Source organism: Megalops cyprinoides, chromosome 22 (genome assembly GCF_013368585.1).
Source record: "Megalops cyprinoides isolate fMegCyp1 chromosome 22, fMegCyp1.pri, whole genome shotgun sequence".
Taxonomy (NCBI): Eukaryota; Metazoa; Chordata; class Actinopteri; order Elopiformes; family Megalopidae; genus Megalops; species Megalops cyprinoides.
This window is the reverse complement of record NC_050604.1, coordinates 8334667-8359979: the sequence shown is the minus strand read 5'-3', so window position 1 is coordinate 8359979 and position 25313 is coordinate 8334667. Positions and strand designations below refer to the sequence as shown.

Below are 25313 nucleotides of genomic sequence, written 5' to 3'. Positions count from 1 at the left end.
GAGCTGCAAAAAATCCTAAACTGCGCGAACATAACTTGTCATCCAAAACTGCATGATATTTGTGATCTTCAAACCCGGTTAATATCCCCTCATTCGATACACTAGCCGACTTTATGTCCTACATTTCTGAAAGCAGTTCGTGCAAGTTGCTGTGTTATGAACCCTGTTAAATCTCCTTAATTTGTCTGCACAGCAATATTAATAAGCATCATCTGTAACTGGATTCATGGCTTTTTATAATCTGAAATGAAAAGATTGCTATTGACCTCTGCAAGAGGGGTGACGTGTGATGCAGGTTGCCTGTATGTGATATAGGGTTATAATATGAGCTCAGCGCTCCGATTGGCGAACCTACTGAGAGGATGCAGATCCGGCTGCCTCAGAGGATCCTGGGTAATGCCTGACTCGCGTTGCTTTTGCTGCTTCTCCGCAGGAACCCTGAGCAGGATTTATGGCGCGTTTCGACTCTAATAAAAACAAACTCCAGTGAACCGCGGCCGTAAACGTTCACCCGAGTGTTTTTACTCCCCTGACTTTTCCAGTCGGCGTGCCAGAAAGCGTTTCCCTGGCCCTTCTGTCAGGAGTACCAAGGCAGCCGAAGCCGCCGAACCCACCTGCTGAGGCAGAGTTTTTTTTTTTTTTTTCAGTTTAATCCCTCTTAAATTACGTCAAGTCTCCAGCTGTAGAGATGGATTATAATAAACCTGCACAGCGTTACTGCACAGCCGAATGACTCACGTTTATAAAGTCAAATTGAGTGTAGCTAGAACAAAGGGAAGGACACCTGCACAGTGTCACCGTCGACGAGTGTTTGCGCTGGAAGGTTTAACATGCACTGTTGTACATGCGGGATGGCAGGCACGCGTGCCTGTGTGTGTGTGTGTGCGCACGCATGGATTCACATGTGTGTTTTTCTGTTGTAATGAGTTGATTGTGGGTACTTTTCTTGTAAGAAATTGACCTATTGTGTCCCGGCTGTGCTAAAGGAGTGGAGTTGTAGCAATATTGTTTAGTTACTGCATTTTGTTTAACTTAAAGATGTACTCTCCCTTTCTCTCTGTCTCTTTCTCTATCTTCCCATCTTCCTGTCCTCTGTCTCTGTCTCCCTGTCGCCCTTTCTCCCGCTCTGTCTCCCCCTCTTCCGATCTCTTTGTTCCTGTCTGTCTCTCTGTTGCTCTCATGTCCTTTCTCCCGCTCTCTCTCTTCTTGTCAACCCTTGCTCTCTTGCCCTTTCTCCCACTCTCTCTGTCTCTTCCTATCATCTCTCTTCCTTGCCCTTCCTCCTACTCTGTCTCCCCCCATCATCCCCCTCTCTTGCTCACCCTTTCTCCCACTCTCTTTCTCCCTGTCTCTCCCTCCCTCCTTCTCCGCCCTCAGCTGCAGTGTTGAAATACGAGAACAACGTCATGAACATCCGGCAGTTCAACTGCTCGCCCCACCCGTACTGGCTGCCCAACTTCATGGACGTCTTCACCTGGTCCCTGCCATTCGTTGGGGAGAAAGGTGAGCACCAGCCCGGCCGCGGCTCCCAGAATGCAACAGGAGAGGCCACACCCCCTTGCGCCCGCGTGTCATTGCTAAGCTGTCCCGCAGACTGGCCCGACGGCACCTCCTCCTGTCCCTGATCCTTCCTACTTCCTCCTAACTGGTCCTTCCGACGCGATCAACGTCAGAGCAGTTCTGTCGTCGCCTTTTTTAATCCTCATTAACACCTGTAATTGCTTTCTTCGACTGGTCTACCTCCGTGATGGGGCTTTAAGTGCAGCCAGAGACGCTCGCCTAGCCTGATAATTGGGATCGAACCGTGCTGTTCCTATCTCTCGCCTGCCTAACAGCTCTTTTTGGGGGTGAATCCATCGCCGCACAGTTGCAGGTTAATTAGGAGACTCTTCTCTAAGGGGTGGGGTGGGGGGGGCTGTCTGAATTGCTCATAGCAGACCCCCCACCCCCCACCCCCACCTAGTCATAGGGTCTTTGTTTCTGTTCATAATTGCACACTTCCCATGATTCCTTGCTTCCTGTCTGAGATGATGTCATTCATGTCAGGGGGGACCAAGTTTCGTGAGGTTTCCAGTGAAGCTACCCCTAAAGACGCCCCTGTCGCAACCCGGGTGATGTCAGCATTGGCGCTGGCATGCGGGGGCCGTCCTTGTGCCCCTCATTTAGTTTTTCTGGAGTTCTTGCAGATCCTCAGATGGCCTTTCAGGGAGGCCGTGGGAGCTCAGAGGCCGGATGAACCATAAAGGCTGCTTCTCGATCCACATCACTCCCCGCACAATTTGTGTCAGACTCAATCAGCTTCCACCATCAAACGCTGGCTGTCTTTACAAGAGCTTTTGAAACACAGTAGCAACACTAGTGGAAGTGCTGGTGACCATCCAACAATTCTAGCAGTAATTGGGGCAGAAATACAGTAGGCTTATAGGGTCTGGGCCTTGTCTCGATTTACTTCTTAGAAATGACTTGATGTACCAGTGCAGCCTGTACAGAGGACGCCAGTCTTTCATAAGGCCCTTACCCACAGTCCTTCTCTCTTAATGATGAACAACAAGTAGGAAGATGTAATACAGCATGGCCGGGGGTTGAACCTGTCTCCGTGATGACAAGGCCACTGAAGCAGCGTCATTACCGGCTACTGAGTTTGACTCAGTGCTCAGAGCACTAGTGCATCGTGGGTCTGTGCGTCTGCTGTGACTTAACGCCTAATGTTAATGGTCTCTGTTGTCGTAATGGCCTCTCCTCCTCTGTCCCCGTAGTGACCGAGATGCTGGTCAACGTTCTGAGCATCTGCTCCAACGACGAGCTGACGACCGAAGACGAGATCGATGGTAAGTCGTGGGCGGACTGTCGGTTTGTTCCGCTGTTGCAGCTGTGTGTCGCACCGGTAAACTAGCTTGCAAACACAGATAGAGGCTTCATTGATTTTTGAGCTGAGCCCCAGCACCATCTCAGTCTTTTTTTGTACTGCACAATCTCTCCACTAGGGGGAGGGGGGGGGGGAGGGGGGGGGGGGTTGTGCAGTATTTCCAAACGTATAATACGCCCTTAGCTAGAACCGTCCAGCTGGTTACATGCAGTACAGACAGTTGCTCTCATAGAACATTCACTAATATCAATTTGTTGCCTACAGGCCACATGATGTAGTAAAAATTTCCCCTCCATCTTTCTTATGTCCCTATAGATACACACTTCGCCTGTTACTGTGCATCTGCATTTGCCCGGAGAATAACTCACAACCTCTCCGCAGGCAGAGACTTAATGCCATTTTCCCTTAATCAGCCTGGTGGGGCATGTGGGTCCATTACTCCTGTTTGACGAGATTGGGAACAGCGCCCTCTAGTGGTAGATTGCACGCGTTGTTTTTATCCAGCCCGTTGGACCGTTGCAAAATGTTTGTGGTTAGTGGCTTCCAATCGCACTTTAAACGTGGTTGTTCTGCCACATCCTGTGGAGGGAAATGTATGTATGTCTGAGACAAAGGAAGCTCTCAAAGACATATATGACAATTACTACCTTATCCATTATCTGCTGCCACAACAACAGCCCCATTCTAACAACAAAAGGTTCCCTGGACTGATCACATTATCCTGGATCTATTCTGGTGTACATACCAATCACTGACAATATAAAATGCAGTATAATGTTTCTTATGTCATTTCTATCGCAAAAATCCCATTTTTGTGTTTTACCTCACACAAAATGTGCTTATGTTGAAAAAAGAAGGATCCCTTTAAAAAGATCAATGCACCCACCAAGCAAATGGTTATTTTCCATCTCTTTTTATTAATACATCATAAAAGCACCCTGGTTTTGTGTTGCCGCACTGTGCTACTAAGGCTAACAGAAATGTACACCAATAACTGCTTATCTTCAAAGATTTCCTGAAAGTCTCATTGGATTTTGCTTGTCCATGAGAAGTACTATGGTGGTAGTGTGTCATGTTGCATTAGGTCACATCAGCAGCGCAGAACACCTCACAATATTGTAATCATGCCATTAAGCCTTTCCATGGTACGACCGCAACCCCACAGCCTCTGCCATCTCATTACTGCGCCATCTCATTTTCCTCCATCTCTTTTCTGTGATTGAGTTGGTTTAAATATCCTTTCCCCGGTCAGCAGGTAGCATTCTCAAAGTGTTTCTTAGAAACGATGTGATGACCTTACCTGTTTGAACTGGGGAGGGGTGTTTGGGGGGAGGGAGTTCACCTCTCCCTCTTGGTCTCCTCTCACTATGGCTTCTGTTTCACTTCTTTTTTGGGGTGCCATGTCTAATTTCTTTCCTTTTTTTGTCTTTGTTTTTCAGAGTTTTGTTTTAGGTCTTGCTTTTATTTTCTGCTGCCTTTTCCTCCCTCGCTTTCTCTCTCTCTGTCTGTCTCTCTCTCTCTCTCTCTCTTTCTCTCTCCAGCCATCCACTGATCTCTCTCTCTTTTCTCTCCCCGGGGTTCTCTTGAGAAGAACAGCTTATTTATGGCCCTAAGAAAGGTACAAATGCTAACGTGTCAATGCGTGCAATGCATCAGTAGCGGTAGCGCTGACCGCGAGCAGATACCATACATGAGAGTTACTTTTAGCCATTGCGTATCACCAGATACAGGAGAGCTTTACTGTGTGCATACGGCTCTGGCAAACCCTTCAGGATGTATACAAATGGTTAAAAAGATTACAAATATGTCACTCATGCATGATTGAGCTTTGATCAGCATTGAAACCTAAAAGTTGCTTTTCTTTGCTTGGTGTGTTTGTACCAAAGACTAACACAGAGCAGTTCAGAAGACCTGAGGGCCGTTTCATGTGAAAGGAGCCGCCAAGGGCAAAGCGCGGAACACACAGTACGATTTTACCCCTAATTTAGCCCTGAGAATAGTGGTTGTGAGTTTGTTACGATTCTTTTTTAAGTGTGCCACATGCGCATTTAAATCGGCTGAACTACGCAGAGTGCGTGGTGCGCGATAGGCTTATGAGGCTCAGTAATTGCTCTTTGGAGCACGTACAGGATGTGAGTCAATTTAAAGCGAGTCAGAGGACAATTATTATGAGCAGAATTGTTAATACAAAAAACTATTTTAACATAATGTTCCTGCGGCAGTTCCTGGCTGTTTCCTGGAGGATCACAGGGCTTGCTGATCTGCGCTATGCAGATGCTCTGCAGAATCACTGATCTTTAAATCAATTGGATGGCTCACAGTGTGCATGGAGCCTACAAAATCAACCTGTCCAGGTAGTATAATGATCAGTGAGTCTGCATAGCATTAAACCAAAGTAACATGGAACACCAATGAAGCAGGATGAGAACCATGGGAGAACAGTTTGTAGTCACACCATGGTTATGTGTTTTCACAACTCAATTTGCATTGTGTCTGTCACAACTCCTCAAATTCCACAGCGATAAACCAGTGTAGTGTGACTCACAATATGCCTCAGTTATGATTCTCAAAGGGAAAAAAAAATCATATTGTGTGTTCTAAGCTTGAAGGTGCAATTAGCGCGTCAGCTGAGCTTCTCATTAGTAACCAGACCTGATTGGTCCGCTAACGTAGCCCCACCTGGTACTCTCATTCTCCGCATTCATCTCCATTCTCTACCACTTTCACCATCTTCAGAACTGGTCCCTAAAGCATTACTGCTTCCTTTGTTACCAGATTTCCGATGTTAGCACATAATGGCAATTCTCTCTGTTTAATCACTTCCCACATCCCCTTGCGAGCAGAGCGCATTCGTAAGTTGTAATTACGTACATACAGTAAACGGGTAAAATGTCTGTGGTTTTCACGGCTTCAGAATCACATCCATTGTTTGTTACACTGGTGTTAAGCTTCAAGTTCATTTGTGTGCGATTAAAAATGAGGTTTTTTTTTGCCACGCTATTCTGCCTCCTGCTGGTGCCCATGGAATCTCAGTTTCCAGTCATGCAAGCCTGTGTGATATAATGGACATAAGACTGACCTCAGACTAGGCCAAGGCAAATTATCAGGCAATCACTGAAATCTATTGCTCTTGCATGCACATATGTAGCAAGTGATACACAGCGTGTCTGTAGTCTTTTCTGAGCTGTGATGCAGGGTGGAGCCTGCTTTTTGCCGTCTTGTTTCTAATGCGCTGCTATTTAAACCTGTTTTTGGTGTCCGTGCCACATGGTCACATCCTTAACCCTGTAAATTCTGATGGATTAGTTTTTTTTTATATATACTGGCCTCCCTGAATTCTGAAATCACTGGCCTGTTTTCGAAGATCAGTTTCGTAGAAATTCGTAGGAAATTAGGCCTGAAGCCAACGCCATTGTGTCTTCCTCTATTCAGACTGTCTAATGTAGAGTGCTACACCCTAGTCTGGAACAATATGTAATAACAGACTTTACCCTTCTTAGAACATAGCCAATGACTCAGACAGTGTGTCACTGTTTACAATATCTCTCACTCAATATCGCCTTGCACTGGAAGGCCTCAGGGTAAGTATGTCTAGCGGCCCTGTTAGTTCAGCTGAGCATATTAGCGCGTGGAGAACAGGTGCTATGTGTTCTGTGCATCTGTTAGTTCAGTACTGACTGACGGCAGTTGCATTTTAAAAAAAAAAACAGGCGACATGAGTGGTCATGTGTTGCTCCCTTAGTCTAATCACTGCTGCTGTGTTGTGTTGCTTGGAGTTGCAGCTAAAAAATTCCAACTTAGTCCTTTTGGTTGAGGATGGAAGTTGGCGCTGAGGGTTTGAATATGTGTGTGTGTGTGGGGGGGGTACGCTTCAGGAACGCTGGTGGGTTTTGATGGACGTATATGGACAGAGACGAGGCCGCAGTGTGAGGTCTGCCCCGCTTCATTGCGTGCGTTTGTGCATGTCGCCCCCTGCAGGAGCCACGGCGTCAGCGCGCAAAGAGGTCATCCGCAACAAGATCCGGGCCATCGGGAAAATGGCCAGAGTCTTCTCCGTCCTGAGGTAAGGGCCACGTTGTTTCTCCCTCACGGGTCCCGCTTGGGGGCCGCGCCGTCCCCTCCAGCACTCGACGGCCACGGTGGAGCGCCACGGGGGGGGGCAAAAATGAGCCTCCTGGAGCTGCTCATCCTGGTGGTGTTGTCTGGGGCGTGCCAGAACTCCCTTTGCTTCACCGCTTGACCTTTGACCTTGCCTGTGCTTGCATCGGCAGAGAGGAGAGTGAGAGCGTCCTGACGCTGAAGGGCCTGACCCCCACAGGGATGCTGCCGAGCGGCGTGCTGTCCGGAGGGAAGGAGAAACTCCAAAATGGTAAGAGCCCCGCCCAGGCCAGCCCCACCCTCACAGGCATCAGGCTCCAGCATAGTGCCCTGCTTAGAGACGCTGAGGGAGGGATGACCGCACGCACTGGGACCAGCAGTGGCTGGGAAACAACACCAGGGGGAGCTAGAGAGTCTGCCTCTAAACTGCTGATTCCTCTGAGCCTGTTTTTAACCGGTCTGTGCAATGTGAACAAGCTTTCCACTTTAAGCAGGGGCCAGCCGTTGGCAACTGTTTCCTTTTTATCAGACTGCGCAACTAAATCATTTTGGTTTAACAAAAACTGGTTTTAAGCTAAAACCGGGCTGATCTTTTTGCTTTAATTCAAACTCTGTAATGTAACCCATCGTCGTTGTTGTAACTAAAATCATTTCTTGGGAAATGGCAATCCTGCTACGGTAGGTGCAACAAATTACAAAAAGAATCAGCTACAAATGATTGGTCCTTACTGCAAAGCTTTTTAATCATGAAAGTCATAAAGAACATCCAAGAGTTAAGATAATTATCAGTTTAAAGGCAAGCTCTCTGCCCCCTTTGTCATTCATGGGCCATCACTAACCAAGACAGTCATGTACACTGACAGTTCAAAGTGTTGTATAAATGCTTTAAAAATACACAGGAAGCCATTTTACTTCTCAGTCATCTACTGCAGTATGAGGCTGCTTCGGCCTTTACAGGGAAGCTACTGCATTCCCATACAAAATGAATGCAATGTACAGACCAAGCCTTGACAGTGTTGGGACACTGCTGCTGTACCCTTGGGCAAGGTACTTAACCCACAATTGCCTCAGTAAATATCCAGCTGTATAAATGGATAACATTGTAAAGAACTGTAACCTATGTAAGTCGCTTTGGATAAAAGTGTCTGCTAAATGAATAAATGTAAATGTATTAGAGATCGTATATTTTCTTATGTTGAAGGTACTATATGTACGCAGTGGTGTTGACTGTGAGAAGCCGATTGATATTGTAACGCAAAGCGATGCTTCAAGGTTCAAAGAATCCCAGCCGTTACAGCTTCCACATTGAGCCGCTCCCACACTTGGTGGCGCCGTTGTGTAGACGTGTACAGACTTGCATGCAGTCCTCAGAAGACGTCAATGATCTCTCTCTCTCTTTCTCTTTCTATCCATCTGAAAATGAACTGGCTGTCTCAAACGTTGTCTGTGTGTTCCTCTCTCCTCCCCCTCTCTCTCCCTAGAAACCGCAGGTATAATCTTTTTCGTGCAAGTATTCTGTCAGCCGTGTTTGTGAGACAAAAGTAGATTTCACATTCCCATGTCAAATTCCAAAAATTCAGTATTTGAGTTGACATTCTATCTCCTTTGCATCACAGAATAGCATTCATACGTAGCATGTCTTCTGGTAAGGCAAAAAGCATTGTAAGCAAACATTTTTTACCCTAATCATTCTCCGAAGAAGCCAGCTACTACATGTAACAGTAAAGCTACTTTTTTCGACCTAAGTGCCTCTTAATTTATCTGAATTAGAAGTCTTGCTGGTGGCAGGGGGAGACCCCAGTCGGTGTATATCTTTAAATACAGTCAGAAACTGTGTATGAAAGGGGATAACTGATATCTACCTTGCCATCCACAATAAGACAGAAATCGAAACAACGTCACCCTTCCCTTTGTGACATGTTAGACTCTTTTAGCGGCTTAGTTTCTCAGCCTCTCTCCACTATCTTCATGTGGCATAGAATGTGGCAGGGGGGCTGGACTTTGCAACCGGAGAGTTGCAGTTTTGAATCACAGGTTGCACACTGTTGTTTTAGCCTTAAGCAAGGTACTTGATCTTGAATTACTTTAGAACATCTACTACTATCTATTACTGTAGATGTACTGTAGAACTGCTGCTGTAGAAGATCTACTATCTACCTGTTTGATTAAAAACTACATCAGCTGTAAACTTATGTTAATTGACCTTTATGAGGGTTTCCCTGTATTCTTTCTTTGCTGCAGCAGCTGCAGAAGCTGTAGTGCTTCAAACTCCCCCACCAACTCACTGACTCAGTGAGCAATCAGCTCCCCTAAAGTAATGGCAGTACCGTATCTGACCTCTAGATGGCAACCAGCAAAGCAGTCCCAGCCCCTGAGCAGTGCAATTCTTGGTCCAACGTCAAGACAGCCAGCTGGCCCTAGATAAGCTACACGTCCTTTTAAAAAGACAGCATGTCTCTCACTGAGTCCCACTGAGTCCCCTTCAGCTCAGTGTCACTCCCAGCAGCAAGGAGGCAGGTCACAAACATGTCCGAGGCGGCGTGACGTTCTTGAGATTCCTGCTGCAGCATTGGTAGAATCACTGCGAGGCCTCGCCTTCTCTCGCAGAACAGAGAAACGTGCTTCTATCACAATGTTGTGCACCTCATCACACGCTGGTTCGCTTCTTCGTTTTTTAATTTGTTCACGCGCGCGTGATTGTTTGTGCTCCATATGTGTGTCTGTCTGTCTATCTCACGCTTTCTCAGTCTTTCACTTTCTCTATCTGTATGTATGTGTGTGTGTATTCACACAGACATGTATATGTGTCAGTGTGTGTATGTGTGTACACGTGTGTGAGAGTGCGTATTGGAACTGTACATTATCTTCTCCTTAGCGGAAGTTATTTGTTTCCTGTCAGAGAACTAGCTGCTCGGTGTTTTTCCGTTGCAGACCACTTGTGTACTGTATTGTGGTGTGTACAGTGAACATACAAAATTCCTACTTAACAAAAATTGCATGTTGGAATATTCCCCAAAAAAGCAAAAACAGGGTTATGTTACATTTCAAGCTTAATACGGTAAGTGTGAAACATGTTCTGTACACTGCAGTGCTGTCAGCTCCTCAAGATCTAAGACTTCAGTTTAAAGTAAAGACTCATTAATATTTTATGTGTAAATAGTGTTTTTTGGTGCAACAAAAGTATCATGTGATCAAAACAGACAGTTTTGGTGCAACAAAAGTATCATATGTGATCAAAACAGACAGAGGCACTCCTTTGAGAGTCTTAAGAGCTAGAAGTTTATAATTAGTTTATAATTGTGTTTCACTCTGAATGTCGAGTTAACTAATTAGCCCTTGGGAACTGCTGAAATCTGTGAAAACTTCATTAATTTATCATACACTGTAGTATTGGTGTCAGTGTTGTTATTGTTGCTGCTATTGTTACTGTTTTGGCATTGTAACGTTCCAACAGGGATATACGAAGTGCCTTTCCCCTTACAGATCATACAGTATATTTGTTTTCTATATTTGTGTCTTAATTATATTATTGTGTTTTGTTATTGTGATTTGATATGTTCTGTAGTCAGGAGGATATGCATTTAAACAAGCAAAGCAAAATTCCTGTCAGTGTTAGATGCTCATTAATAGCTCCCTCAGACACGCCCATATTCCTGCTGCCTGCCATGTTAAAGTTCATTTGCCCTCTGGCCCCCCCCCCCCCCCCCCCCCCCCCCCCCCTTGGATCTTTGTCAAAGGACACAGCTTATTGTTGGTTTTTTTCCTTTGAAAAACTACATATTTCACAATACCCTTATCATGTATCAAATTTAGTTACATGCTAATGTTAATTTTGACCTCTCTCAAAAGTCTTTAAAATTGAACTCAGGGAAAGCATTTGGTTGGACACAACCAGTACCCTCCAAGATGACGGTCTCCAAACACTTTCCGCAGATCTTCGGAGAAATAGAGGCTAGGCGGCCCTCAAACTGTCTCTGTTTGTACAAGGGAGACCCAAGCTCTGAACAGATTTCGACCCGAAAAATCGTAATGCCCAGAAACGGCCTGAGTGCCCAGTCATAACCACCCGTCCACAGCCCTGTTTGTTTCTGTCTGTTAAAGTCCTGCTTCTTACTCCTACTAACATTCATGTGTGCGCTCCTGTCAGAACACAGAGTTTTTAACATTCAGTCTGTACTAAGCTAAGTCTTGCTGCTCATTGACTTTGTTCTCAGAATTTGAAATTCTCTGCTCACTTTTTTCATCCATTTTGCAACCCCCCTCTTCTTCTTCTTCAGCTACTATTGAGGCTATTGAGGCAGACGCAGGTAAATTGGCCAGTCCGGCCCTTTCTGTTGCCTCAGCAATAGACAAGGGCAACGCTGGGTGTATTCATTTTGCCGTAGCTTGTATAGAGTGTGTGGGTGTCAGGCTAACGAGTTGTGCCATAGTATTATTAACCCAAAAAAAAAAAAACCTCAGCCATGTTTGCTTTAAAGGGGAACGATGGTCAGAGCTGTACGAACGAGTGAGGCCTCTAGCCGCCCGCCACACACGAACACAAAGGAAAACACAGCACACTCTTTCTCAGGCCTGAACTTCAAACGCAGACTCCTGCATCCTGCAAGCGTTGCTCATCCAGGCAGGAAGTAAGGCCCTCTGATAGGCTGAAGTCCAGCGACGCACTAGTGTACAGGAGTAATCACCACACACATTTTTGTTACCCCAAAGGGATTTAGAGCAATCAAGTGAAATTTAGATGTACAAGTCGCTAGATATTTGTTTTTCTTTGGTCATAAAGTCATAAAACAGTAGCATGCAGATTTTGTGCTAGCATACCTGAGTGGCTAGAAATGCTGGAGGCTTGCGAAAAAGATTGCTCTGGGCAGCCCACATCTTTCCATCCTGAAACTTCTCTTTAGAAATAGAGACTCTCTGAGGACAAGCTGGTGACTTTACAGTCTGCAGAGTTGACAACACTGGCTGAATGTCATCAGATTTGTGGCAGTGTTCACACTGTAGATGAACAGCAGGATGGCACACGACACACATCGAACACAATTTCAATGTTCAGACACCCTCCAGGTCCTCACAGTGAAGCTCCACACATCTGTTCCCCTTTAAAACAAGTAGATCAAGTCCTGCAGTTGTGTTTGTCTTTGCGCTAACGTTAAGCTACAAACCTTTATCATCGGAGCAAAATCGTACACTAAGACCCACTGCCGCCTTCTGTTGGAGCAGTCCACCCACCAATCAGACATTGGATTTCTCAAAAACAAAACAAAAAAAAAAAAAGACAAGACGCAAGAACAACATCAACTGCATGTTAAATAGCAGTTGGCTGAGCTGCTATTTACATTGGAATTGCTGCCAAATTCCTCCTAAGCGACACTTAATAGATGTTGTGCATCTGTGTTGAACCTTTTGCTTTTTCCATGTGTTTCCTGTGCCTATGTTGTCCACTCTCTGTTAGCTGCTAATAACCCACGTCTGACCTGAGCAATGCAGCAACACACGAAGTCAAACCGAGACAACCTCTGGAGACTTGTTAGTCGTGCGGGAAGAACTCTGTCAAGTCCAAAAAAGTCAAAAGGGCGACCATGGCCTGTCGGCGTTACACACCTGCGCTGAAACATAGTGCCGTGGCGCACGGCAAGCCATGAGACTGACCGCCGATTAAAAGCGAGGGCGAGGTTGAATTGGGGGGGTGGGGGAGGGGGGGGTACAGATTCAGACTCCAATTAGCGGTCTAAAAAGCAAGATGGAGACCGAGACATATCTTAAAGCCCCACATTCACCCCACCTGTGGTTTGCTGCATGTCCAAGCAGGTTTAACATGCGGTTAGCAAAAAGCACTCTCCGTTCTCTTCTCCTTAGAACACCGTCAGTGTGCCAGTTCCCTTGTTCTGTATCAGTGGCCTCTGTATGTACGCATTCTTGTACAATGGTGTTTTCCCTCACTGTTTTTTTTTTTCTTGTATCTTCTGTCATAGCAAAATTATGTAATTCTGTTTTCAGTCAGGTTGTATAGTTGTGGTAACACTGTTGATTATTGCTGTCGGTAGTATTTGTGGTGGAGTATGTTTTTATTATTATTGTGACTTGTCAGTTGATGTTTCGAAGTCGCTGATACGTTCAGGTCCAGAGACCACTTTGAAAGCATTGCAAAGGACATCATTTAGGCTTAGTTTTAGCCGTCCTGAGGGAAAAAGAGCAACAGTAGCATTTTGGTTTGCTTACCCTTTATCCACATCAGTTACACATGGCATTCACAGTGTTCCCTCATAAGAGTTTTGCCATGTTGAATATGGTGTTTGTGAGCAGTCCAACCACTGGCTGCATTGTCTGTGGTGTTAGGTTACAGGTGGATACATTCATTAGGTAGGTCTTCTTGTTAAAGCAGGGCTTTCCAGACAGCTACCCCAGATTCCCTGAGCTTTTTCACCTTACCCCGTCCTGCTAGGCCTCCCCTCTCTGCCTTTGTTGTATAATCTCTTTCATGCCCCTGGATTTAAGGGAATGGACCCTTTGGGTATTGCTAATCCCAAATTTTAAATACCTTATCATGCCCTTGTTTTCTCCATTGATTTAGAAAGAGAGGCGTGCTGATGTTGCTCTATGTTAGTGTATACTCCGGAAGGCTTACTGCTGGTGAAGAGGTAGTTCCATCTGTAGCGTTAAAATGTACCTCTTGGTTTCCGTTTGTCTACTAAGCCGTCGTTGTTAGAAGCTGCCCTCTGTGTGTGTTTGTGTCGTGCTCATATTTGCCCACAACTCCAGAGGCTACAGGTAGTTTCATTTACACACACAGCACAGATTGTTGTAAGTTTATCTCCCGTCAACGAACCCTCAGCAGAGCTCACCAGAGGAGAGCGTTCAGGTGAGACCACCACTCCGCCCCGCCCTTTCCCTCCTCTCCCCCTCCCAGGTTAACGTGCCTCCTCCCTCTCTGCTGTCCCCTCCTTCCCCACCCACCCACCCCCACACCCCACCCTACCCTCCTCTTAGCCATCAAAGGCTTCTCGCCCCAGCACAAGATCACCAGCTTTGAGGAGGCCAAGGGGCTGGACCGCATCAATGAGAGGATGCCCCCGCGGCGCGACGCCGTGCCCTCGGACGCCAGCCTCAACTCCCTCAACAGGGCGCTGTCCTCTGAGACCAACGGCACCGACAGCAAGGGCGGCGGCGGCAGCAACATCCAGTGATGGGCGCCGGCCGCTCAGAGCCCGTGGCACCGCCCCCAATCTGCAGGGTGGGACTATCTCACCTCCTCCTTTTGGCTGAGGGGGGAGGGGTCTGGGTTTTGCGGGATCGAGGAACGGAGAGAAAGAAAGAGAGAGAGGGGTTGAGAGAGAAAGAAAGAGAGAGATGTGCAGGGGAAAGATATCAAAATGCAAAATTTGGTTGGGGTGTCACTTTTTAGTCTTTGGATATGCCTTTAAAATGCTTGTAGACACATGAAAAGTCATCGGTAATCTCTTTTGCAGATGGATTGGAGACGTTGTATTTCGTTATATATTGCGACAGTGGGAACGAACTTTGACGGTTATGCTTTTAAGAGGCCTGCTCTTTACTGGATACGGAAATTTTGTCTAACTTCTTACTAACTCTTGTACGTTTACAAAATACAGCACTAAAAATGGACATGAACGTATGAAATGTTTTTAACATATAAAGGTGTACAAACTAAATAAGGACTATTTATTGATAACTTTTTTTTCTTTTTTGCTACTCTTATCATTAACAATAGCTCTGAAATAAACGAGGCAGTCTTAAGAGAATGTTGCAACATTGTTAAAATGCCAAAAAGGAAAGGTTTTATGGTTTTTGTACAGATCGTGCTTACCTCAGGTTTATTTAGCGTGTGTTTCAGCCCTGTTTTCTGTAAAGTTGTTCATTATCTTGACAACAAATACCTTTTTTTTCTCTGAATTTGATAACTGGAATTTACGTTTATCTATCATTTGCTGATAGTTCTATTCAGTTGAACGATAGAATTACTGGTTGTGGCTTGCTAGAATTCTGTATTGATGAGTGGTAACTTTTTTTCCTTTTTTAAGTATAGTGAACAAAAACATAAACACCATATAACGTTAGGTGGAATAAAGTCTATATTCTGTTAAAAAAAGTTTCAATAACTTAAAGAATCTGCCTATGCATGTTTTATAAAAGTCATTAAATAAAGGAAATAATTAAATCATGGAATTAAATTAACTTGGCTGCCAAGACATATTGGGGACTTTAGTGTGCTTAGCAGATATATACTGGAAATGTAAACCGATATTCTTAATAGTCACTCTATGATACTGCGTTATGCCTTCAGCTTATTTTGTAATTAACGCATTGAACTATTTAAGACGGAAGAGGATTCATGCTACTTTTAACATAAGCTTTTAAGTGCACATGTAGTGTACACCAGTTAGCATGGTTAGCGATTCTTGTGAGATACGTTTGTGGTTACACGTGGAAATCAAAGCGCATGGATAGCTGTTAGTGTCATATAATGGTTTAGTCATTTATGTTCTGTTTCGTAATGTGCCACAAAGTGTAATTTTGTTATGATTCTGATTATTATTATTGTTATGTTTATTAATATTATTATTATTTGGAACTCTTTTGCTTTGTATATCATTTGCAGGATCGTTACTGCACCGTACTTTAAAACAAAGTTTAAAAAGAAAAGTCTGTTGATCTTTTTTTTTTTTTAAAAAAAAAAAAAAAAAAGAAAGGAAACTGTTTTAAGTGCCCAAGTAATTCACTACAACATGAAGCCTTGCTTTTGTAATTTGACTTCGAATCTGTTGGCAGACAAAGCATGCACTTGCAACAACGAAAAGTATTTTATATTACTGTTCAATAAACTGTGCATGAAACTCCGTTGAAACAAAGTGTGTCTGTTTTGTGCGCAGTGGTTCGGACTGCACCCTTCCAGCTGCAGATCTGTGAGTTATTATTATTCATCAAGGTAAATAATAAATTAATTAAAAAAAAATTCACATGAGAAGACACTTTGGACACCTCTCATCCTGTCATGATTGGAAACCCTGTATGTTTGTCAAAATGTATGTGCTTCACAGATGTTTAGAGGTACACATGATACTCCGGTACAAACATGATACTCCGGTACAAACTCCGGTACACGAAACAGCACTTCTTCTCAGCTCTTGATATGGCCTACATGTTTTCAGCATATTTTTTGCTTACTCATACTTGCATGATAATGAGTAAATTGTGAGTGTTGTAAGAAAACAGGTGAATCCTTTTCCATAATGACTGTTTTTGTGCTGTGAAAAACGGCCAGGTATTTCCACCTCCGATCGCCATTGGGATGGTCCCACTGGCCTTCTGTTGCTGCAGTCAGAGAGCAGTCACGCTCCACGGTCTGAACAGCACTGTAATTCCCTGTAACAGCAGCTGGCAGTGACGTGTAGCCCGTGGATAAAATCGATTTGAGTTCATGGGTTGGAAATCATGAATGGGGTTGTGAATTGTCATGGATGTTACACTGAAATGAGATCAGAAATCCTTAATGAATGCTGCATTCAGAATGTAACTTGCATGTAGTTTTGATCCATTTTAAGGTTTGGATTACATTTAGTAGCAGTATATGCTAAGTGCTAGGTCCTGCATTATTTAAATAACCCATGTAATTATACAATCCGCATACCTAAAACTCCTTAGTTACCACTGAATTGTGATGTAACTGCAGATGTAAACTATCCATAATATAGAGTGATAACAATATGTTCAAAGGAGCTACAATTTGTGTGACTAATTATGTTATGCATATGTGATTCTGAGGGTAAAGATAATATGATTAGAAAAAGAAGAAAATGATGAATCAGCCAAGTGAGACACATACAGCTACACATAGCTAATTCTGGGCTACCTGGGGGTGCTGTAAGTAGGTTGTCTGCTGTTCCATCTCAAATTAGAGCAGCATGGTGGACTATCCCTTCCTGAAAGGTAAGGCCTGCCTCCGCGGCTGTATTGTGAAGGGTACAATGAACAGGAAGTCTTTGCCCCGGCTGTTCAAACTCCAGCAGCAGCTGCGGAGAAAAGCCGCAGGTGCGATACACTGGAGAACATTCCTCGCTTTGATTAAAGAATGTGTTTTGCCTTCGACTGCACACAATCCCCCGCCTTTTCATCATCCTCCGTAGGAATGGAAGACGACGATGCTAGCCCTTGACCCTCTGACCCCGGTCACAAGAATAAAAGGCCAACTTTTTTTCCCTCCATTTTTTTTCCCCCCATGAATCCAGGAGGCCACGAACCTGCTATTGCTGCTCGTGTTTAGAGGGTCATTAGCATGAGAATTCACGGGAAGGCTGCTCGGAAAGGGCCGTTACTTGGTGAGTCAGAAGAGTAAGGGTCACACTTAACAAGGTTTTAGAGAGAGAGAGCGAGAGACAGGGGGAGTCACTGGGGGCCGGAGCGTGAGTCACAGAGCGGCTCCTGACCCCGAGTTGTCCACCCACTCGAGTGGACGGTTGTGAAGGCGATGAAGGATTAGAGGAGTAGGCCAGCTCCATACTGTAGGTGCGGCACGGAGATGAAATGTGCTCTGGAGTCTGTAACTCACCACATGCAAGAGACCCACAGGCATGTGGAGAGTTAACTGTCAAGAGTTGCGCGTGTGATTTCAGGTGAGTCTCAGAATTTGTTGCATTTCCTTGTGGCTACAACTCTCTTAAGGTGTGGCCACGCTGAAAAAGATCATTATAAACCAAGACAATCTGTCCTCGTTCTACATGCCTGTCAATCAGTCACTCAGAGTGTTCTGTCCGGAGAAATGAGAGAGACTGAGAGGATGAGGAAGATGAATGAAGAAAAAGTACTCCCCCTATACGGCTTACAGAAATAGATACATGCTTCATCTGAACATGATAAACAATCCCCACATCAGGGACTCGACTATTTCTATCCAGCTGAACAAAATGGAAAATGTTGTCATTCTCTGGCACAAAGACGAGGGTAATTTGGCAGGTCATTATTTCAGTGTGTCATGGAACCATGTAACATACTTAATTTCCCTTTATTTGTGTGCTTTATCTGTGGCATTACAAGAAGCTAATGTTTGGGGACAGTGATTCATTTAGTACCTCTGCCAGCTTTGAGCTTGGCCCGGTTTTCATATCAGGAAACACACTGGGGTATATCTCAGCATCTCTCAAATCATTCCTTAGAAACTAAATAGTAATTGAATGGTACAATCATTATTGTTACTGGCGATTACTGACTGTTTACATCATACTTGATTTGCATTCTAAGTAATTGCCAAAAATTCTGCAGGTATTATGCAACTAGTACTAGTAATATATTCCTCTAGTAGTACTAGAGGAATATATTAGTATAACTGTATTGAGATAACCATGTAATTACTCACCACTTTCGTCAGAGTTTTCATGTACCTTTGTGATAAATACTGGATATGTAGGACACTGTAAAATAAAGTCCCACCCTCCCTTCCTTTCGAATAGGAAATCCCAGTGGGTGTGGCAGTGTGGTTGCTGGGGGTCGTGGGAGCTTGGGGGGGGGGGGGGGGGTCCTGTCAGTGGATGGTGTTTGCAGTCACTAAATACAGTGCAGAGCAAAGAGGGTGTTACACAGCAAACTGCCCAAGAACATGAAGCCGGCCAGAGCAGCCTCAGTCTTTTTGACCTTTCTGCTGCTCCTAAGAACAGGTACTTCTCATTTTCCCTCCGTTACGCTCTGCTGCTACTTGGGACAGGCAATACTCACTTTCCCTCTGGTACTCTCTGCTGTTGCTCGGAACAGATGCTACTTATTTTCCTCCTGTTACTCTGTGTGAATTAATAGCATTATTATGGTTGAGCTACATGATGGTATTCAAAAATGTGAGGTAATGGCTTTCTTACTTCCAACAGTTTTACTAATTTTTAATATCCATGCATAGGTATGTATGTAATGTAATGTATGTAATGCATACATTCAAATTGGTTGTAATGGTTTCCTACTACTCTGGCTAAGATTCAGTGAAAAGGCATGATACTGTATGATACTGTAATGATAATGTAATGATACTGTCTGATTTATGTCATTGTTAATGATATTAGAAATTAATCTATTAAACAATACTTTGTTGTTTTTTTTTTCTTCATTTTAAAATGTCATTGTAAATTGTGAAAAGTGAAAATAATAATAATTACACTAACACAAGGGAATTGTGGCGTGAGGAATCGGATGCCGATGTAATGCTGTTTGTGACTCACCCAATCAAAGAGATGAGCCACACAAGCCGAAATGCGGGGAAAACGGCAGGCTGGGGTCGACCCGGGGGCACTTTGATGTCGCCCCCGCGACACTTGTACCAGCGCGATTATCCTGCGTGCCTGTCATAAACACGAGCTCAAAGAATCCTGTCAACTTTGAACGTGCTCCAGAAACATCAAACGCGAGCATCGCTTCCTCTTTGTAGAGGGCTTGCCGGTTTATTTTTACTAAATGGCGGATTTGCTGTCTGTTGTCAAACAAAAACAAAATTTCCCTGGTGGGGTAGAGCCTTGAATGGGTTGATGTGTAAATATGATATCGTCCTCGATTGTTCCCCAGATGACAATGAGAACTGAGAAAGAAGATATGTCATTTGGGGTTATTTATTTTTCCCTGTTTGGTCTGGGTCAGCACTGGGCCTTTGGTGGATGGAAAAAGTACATCGTTCATAACATATCAGGAAGCATCACAGTTTTTCGCTGTCAGAAAGAATTATAAATAAAGCAGTCAGCGGTCCAATCACAACTGTGGGCTGTTAGTGCGCGTTCAGCCTCAGTTTTAATATATACAATACCAGTCGAAGGTTTTGACACACCTGATTAAGACATTTTGCTAAAGTCTTATGCTTAAACGCTTGAAACTTGTTTCTTAAACAAACAGTCAAACTAATGCCTATGTATGAATTTCTTTCAAAAAGAAGTATTTTTAAAAAATAAAAATGAAATATTGGCTATATAATAGAGATATTAATATTAGATAGATTATAATAGATTATATTTTATTGATTTGTTTAACACTTTTTGGTCAATGCATAATTCCATTTGTGTTATTCACAGTCTATACTTTTATTGTAAAATGTGGACAATTGTAAAAATAAAGAATAAAAATTGTGTCCAAACTTTTGACTGGTTCTATATATATATGGGTGATGGGGTATTGTGTGGTTCTCTGATGTTCCTAAAACATGATCCACATAATGAGTAAATACATTTTTGTGACCCACCCCTTTTTAAAAACCCTAAACTTATGTTCAAATATGGAATTGCCCGGCAATGTTGTGCAGTTTGTTGAGTGGGGAGGTCTACGGGCACGAGTGTCGCGTGTGTTCCGTGATCCATGATGACTCCTCTCACAGCCCTCAGGACGCGAAGGCATATTTTCATCATTGCCCCCTTTGGTTCATCATGACCCCTTTTGAAAGGCACAAAGGGAAAACTGTATATGAGGCTGGTATGTAACCATTGTGAAGTGAAGGATGTGTAGGAGTGCTGTTGTTTAGATGGTGAGGTATGCTGGCTGTTGGGGATGAACTGCTGAACTCACACAGGAAGAGTTCACAGATGCAGATCAGAGAGTATAAGGACAGCTTAGCCCCTCTATACAGTCATGCTGAAGGAAGGAAACAGGCGGATGTCCAGGAACTGTGCACCCAATGGAGAGGAATAGAGGAGTGACATAATTTTATAGATATACGTGTTGTTTCTCACCTTTATTATGGTTGGACTCTGTTCCCGAAGACCCTTTATTTTCTTACCTGTTTCCTAAGAAATAAAATAAGCGGGTGTGAACTTTTTCGTGTTGTCGTGACCAAGTCTGAATTAGTCATAGGAACCCCAGCATGCACTTCACTCTCTCACAGAGAGAAGAGACTCAGACAACCCTGCCATGCCTGCTGGGGACCGGAGGCAGAGAGCAGCAGTATTGAATGGACCACTCTCCGTTTAATGAAACGGCACAAAAAAAAACCAACCTCCCTTTAAAAATATGAATGGATTCATTGATCGGAGACATTACCGCAATGTGTTTTGAGGGCTCAAATTGACACCATATGAAATGTTGACTGGCAGGAGTCAGAACTCGCCTTCTGGAACAGAGGGAAATGCAGTTAGGTGATGTGTCCTGAGTAGAGATGTAGAGGGTTATTTGTTCTTTCTCCTTTACTGTTCTTCTAGCTCATGACGAATAAAATGTAAGGTAAGGAGCACGATGAACACAGAGCTGTTCTGAGTTTTAGTGCCACTTTAACATGGCCAACAGTGCCAAAACATAATCATTTATTGCAGTGTTGGTCTTTAAGCAGATATGACGCAGTCTTCACAAAAGACTTTAGGACTGGCACCACAAAACAAGTCAGCTAATGCTTAATACCATAAACTGATGCTTGATGAGCATTCATGAGATATTTTGTAAGAAGAGAGGAATGTCTATTTTAGGACAAGTGTTGCAAAACAGTAACAAAACATTAATAGCAGGCACTGAAAAACTGTTCATTAATGGATCACTAACAATGAATGGTTCATTAATGGGCCCTTAATGTAAATTGGTTCCCTGAGGGATTTTGATTGTGTTCTGAGGAGGATAATTTATAATTTTGTGTGTGATCCTCTATTCAAAACAAATGTATTAGCTGCTGTTAACAGGGGTACAAAGTGTATTGTTTCTGTTGCCGTTTTGGTTGGTTTAAATCCCTCTGCAAAGCAAGAGACAGCAGAAGAATCCAGAAATAGCCCGCCCATTATCAGTTTTGAGAATAGCTTTGTTTTCGAAAATGATAACTGCTTTGAATCCCACAGTTTTGTTATGAGTGCAGATTGTTTATGCGCATGTAAAAACAACAACTCTGAGACCACAAAGAAGCGCCCAAGGAAACTGAGGCGGAGGGAGTGAGGAGGGAAGGGTGGATTTTCGGATTCCTTATTTTTGCTTCACCATAGGCGTTGGTCCAGTATAAACGGCAATGCCACAGACAGGCCGGGGAGGGGCCCTCACTGCAGATAACATGTGGGAAACCGGTCCTTCACTCTAAGGCTGTTATTGTCGAAAGAGCAGACATCTCGATCAAATCTGCATCCAGCAGAACCCCACCCAACACAGCGAGAAGACAAAGCCCGAGTATGTAACTTCCGCTGTATGTAACTTAGAGGTGGAGTGTATTTTGGATACCGGGCATTTAATCTCAGAAGGGGGAGCAATTCAGAATATGGAAAGGTCCTACAAGTATAAAACGTCTGAAAAGTGGTCATGTGTCTAGATGGAAACTACCATGCGTGCTGGGTGAATGCCTGACTTGTTCTGCTGGCAAAGAGATTAGCTCCTCCCATTTCACCAGAGAGTCTGTCAAAATCACATGACCTCTGGGATGGCATTAGTATGTTATCATCTTGACCGGTGTTTCATGAACCCTATGGTGGTTATGCAACATACATTTAAAAATAATGAAACAATGAACCATAAACCATCTTCCATCTGAACTGGCCCTTGACCTTAATCTTGAGGTGAATTTAAGCAAGTGTTTCATTTTGTCTCCTTTCTCTCACAACATGTTTTTTTTAGGTGCAACCAGACTTCCAAAGTGGCACTTCCTGAAAACAAGTTACTCAGAGTTAATGGCAAAGTATATCACAGTCAGGGTGGATGTGAGGTTTGGGTTCTCTGTTTAAATAAAAAGAATAAAAGTCTGACTTATTTCTCGGTATTGTTTTTGTGTTTGCTGAAGCATCCAGTGGGGATCCATCATCAGACAACAAAGGTAAGATCACTCAGCGCTCTCTCTTTTGCAATTTTTTTTTATTCACAGCAAAATCTCAAAAAAGATTTTAAGCTTATATCATTTTTAAATCAATCAAAACTGAAAAAATGTTTTGTGAGTCAAAGAGAGTAAAGTAATGCTACCTTAAATTCAGAATTCTTTCATTGTGGGAATCTCCTTGCTTATATGTTATTGCATGTTTGCAAAAATAAGATTAGTGATATGATGATATTTATATGTTGATGGTAAGGAGAGCAATTCTATATTGAAGTGAGCAAATTAATAAAGCGATGCATTGAGTGAATTGTTTTAATGCCAAAATATAAAATTGTACACAATAGTATCCTATATTGATCCACAATTATCCCACTCTGACGTTGAACTAAAATTGCACAAACCCAAGCATGGCACTCCAGATAGACTCCAGCAGGAACAGTGAAATCATTCAGTTTTAACTATTTCTAAAGTCACTGATATTAATTCATTTGTCTTGCCTCCCTGTCATTAACAGTACTTGATTTGCAGTGATAAACTGTGGTAGATACTATTAACCCCTTATTTTTAAGCAAATGAAACAATTTTGAGGGCATTAGAGTGCTTAGATTACCACATTGACATGGACAGTACTTTGCCATTTTTGTAAGTTTTTATTAAAATAGGAATTTAAAATTTTAAATGAATGATTTTAAAGCTATCAAAATGCGTAATATGAAACAAATATGTATACCAGTTAATAATATAATTTTATGCATTATAGATATGTAATTTATTATTATGCAACTAACAATATGTGTATAAGTAACAAAGATACATAGATGATCAATGTGTAGTTGACCTGCTGTTTCTCTCCCCTGTTTCTATACGATCCTGTTATATCTGCTCAGAAAAACTTGTAACCTCAGTGCAGGGCTTTGTGTGATTTTTCTTGTGTTTGTTACGAATAGTAAAGTCTGGACCACCTGTGTAAACACTAATGCCTCCTCCAGGGGAGGGATTATTTTGGGGGATTTCAGACCTGGCAACCCGTCCAAAAGTAATTATCTGACATTGTTCCAGATTTACAAAAATGCAAACGTTTGACATTCGGGGTGGCATCGCCTGTCAGTGTGGAAACTGGCACATCACGTGACCCCAAACGCAGATGTTTCATGCAGGCTTGAAAAATTCCCTATCCTGACGTTTTGGCTGTGACATCAAGTTTACAGAACAGAAGATTTAGCATATTTTAGCCTGCTTAACAGGTTATAAAAATTGTCAGGAATCTGGTTTAAAAATAATAAAAAAAGAACACTTTTCTTGGTGCCACTGTCACCTGTTTCTCTCGTGTGGAAAGGTGATGCATCGAACTGTAGCCAATTATTTCCACTGAGTTATCATACAAAACAGCAGCAGACAGGGAGGGCTTGATAGTCGAGCACCTGAACTTCTGAATGACTATTGCAAGCCTGCATTGCTGAGCTAACAAAATGCAAAACAACACCACAGCCAGTGACAGGAACTTTTGCTTCAAGCTTGAAACTTATAACTGACTTGAGTCTGAGACTGATTGAGAGTGTCGGTCACCCTCACAGAACTCGATGTGTTAGAAATGGCAATGGAAATGAGAATAGCAATGAGAGCCCCTTTCCTGTTATAGCTCCAATATAGCACTGTAAAGTAGTTATACTGTAGTGTAGGTGTAATCAGAGCTGGCGTGTTATATTCGTTCCGGAGAGATAGACAGAGAAAGTAGAAAGAGAGAGGAATTCAAAACTAGAGGTTATCGTTTTTAGGTGGAGCAGGCAAGAGGAGGGAAAGGAAAACCTATACACACAAACCACTAGTTTACCTGAACGTCAGTCAGCTGTATTGATGTGAAAGCAACAAAACTGACATCCTTATGTGGGGGTTAGGTAAGTATGCTGTTCTTTTGTCATATGACAGTCAAAATGGTGCCTCTTCTTGCTTTCTCCTAAACAGTTAGGCTATGTGAGTTTTTGAATCAGCTGAAGCTTCCGAAGGATGATATGAAGACCCTGAAGACCCTCTTGGAAGCCCTGTGTAAAGCCTTCAGTGACTGCAGTAAGTTTCAGTTCGACAAAGGGAAAAGAGGTTGTTTGTTATGGTAGACATCTACTCTCTGATGGACGCTATTATCAAAGCTGTATCAAGCACATCTCAAAAAAGGTGCATTTGTATAGGGAACACAATAACATAAGAGAGTGCATGGAGGTAACACCTTGAAGAAGAGATCATTAGCTCGGTCAGCATGGATCTGAATGATTCCAAGCAAAAAACTGATTTTGTCAATTTGCCCATTAAGGGGTTCAAGATGAAAAAATCCAAAGCACAACAGAGGCGGTCATCCACACAACTACCAGGCCTGCTGTTGTGACTTCAAGACAGGGCACAACAGGTAGGAAAGCACAATACATGCAATATGTCATCAAGCATATAAATAACCCTAAGGACTGGCTGTCTCTGCAGAGGCCCTGCATTAGCTAGCCACCCTTATTTGTAGCTAGGCAGGGCAACATGGGGAGCAGTTCAAACTCAGCAACACACCTACATCCATGATACTTATGGCCTGATATATAATTGCCTAGTACCTCCAACCACTTTCCC

General features: G+C 43.3%; 1 protein-coding gene and 1 long non-coding RNA gene across 7 annotated transcripts in view; both read left to right on the top strand.

Annotated features, from left to right (window-relative positions):
- Positions 1–15665, top strand: part of LOC118769393 (serine/threonine-protein phosphatase 2B catalytic subunit alpha isoform-like) — a 104328-nt gene extending 88663 nt beyond the window's left edge. The window contains exons 9-16 of one of the 6 annotated variants that reach the window (XM_036516430.1): positions 1378–1503; positions 2757–2828; positions 4458–4484; positions 6845–6929; positions 7138–7235; positions 8446–8454; positions 11242–11271; positions 13952–15665. In XM_036516430.1, coding sequence (XP_036372323.1) covers positions 1378–1503; positions 2757–2828; positions 4458–4484; positions 6845–6929; positions 7138–7235; positions 8446–8454; positions 11242–11271; positions 13952–14148 — 644 coding nt within the window. In that variant the 3' untranslated portion in view covers positions 14149–15665. The remainder of the gene's footprint in view (positions 1–1377; positions 1504–2756; positions 2829–4457; positions 4485–6844; positions 6930–7137; positions 7236–8445; positions 8455–11241; positions 11272–13951) is intronic. The other 5 variants (XM_036516433.1, XM_036516432.1, XM_036516434.1 and 2 more) reach the window with 5 other exon arrangements.
- A 2882-nt stretch (positions 15666–18547) lies between these two features.
- LOC118769432 lies at positions 18548–25090 on the top strand. Its single transcript, XR_005004500.1, has 4 exons — positions 18548–18630; positions 22677–22709; positions 24669–24770; positions 25012–25090. It is a non-coding gene; the product is annotated as an uncharacterized LOC118769432 (long non-coding RNA).
- Positions 25091–25313: the final 223 nt, after the last annotated feature.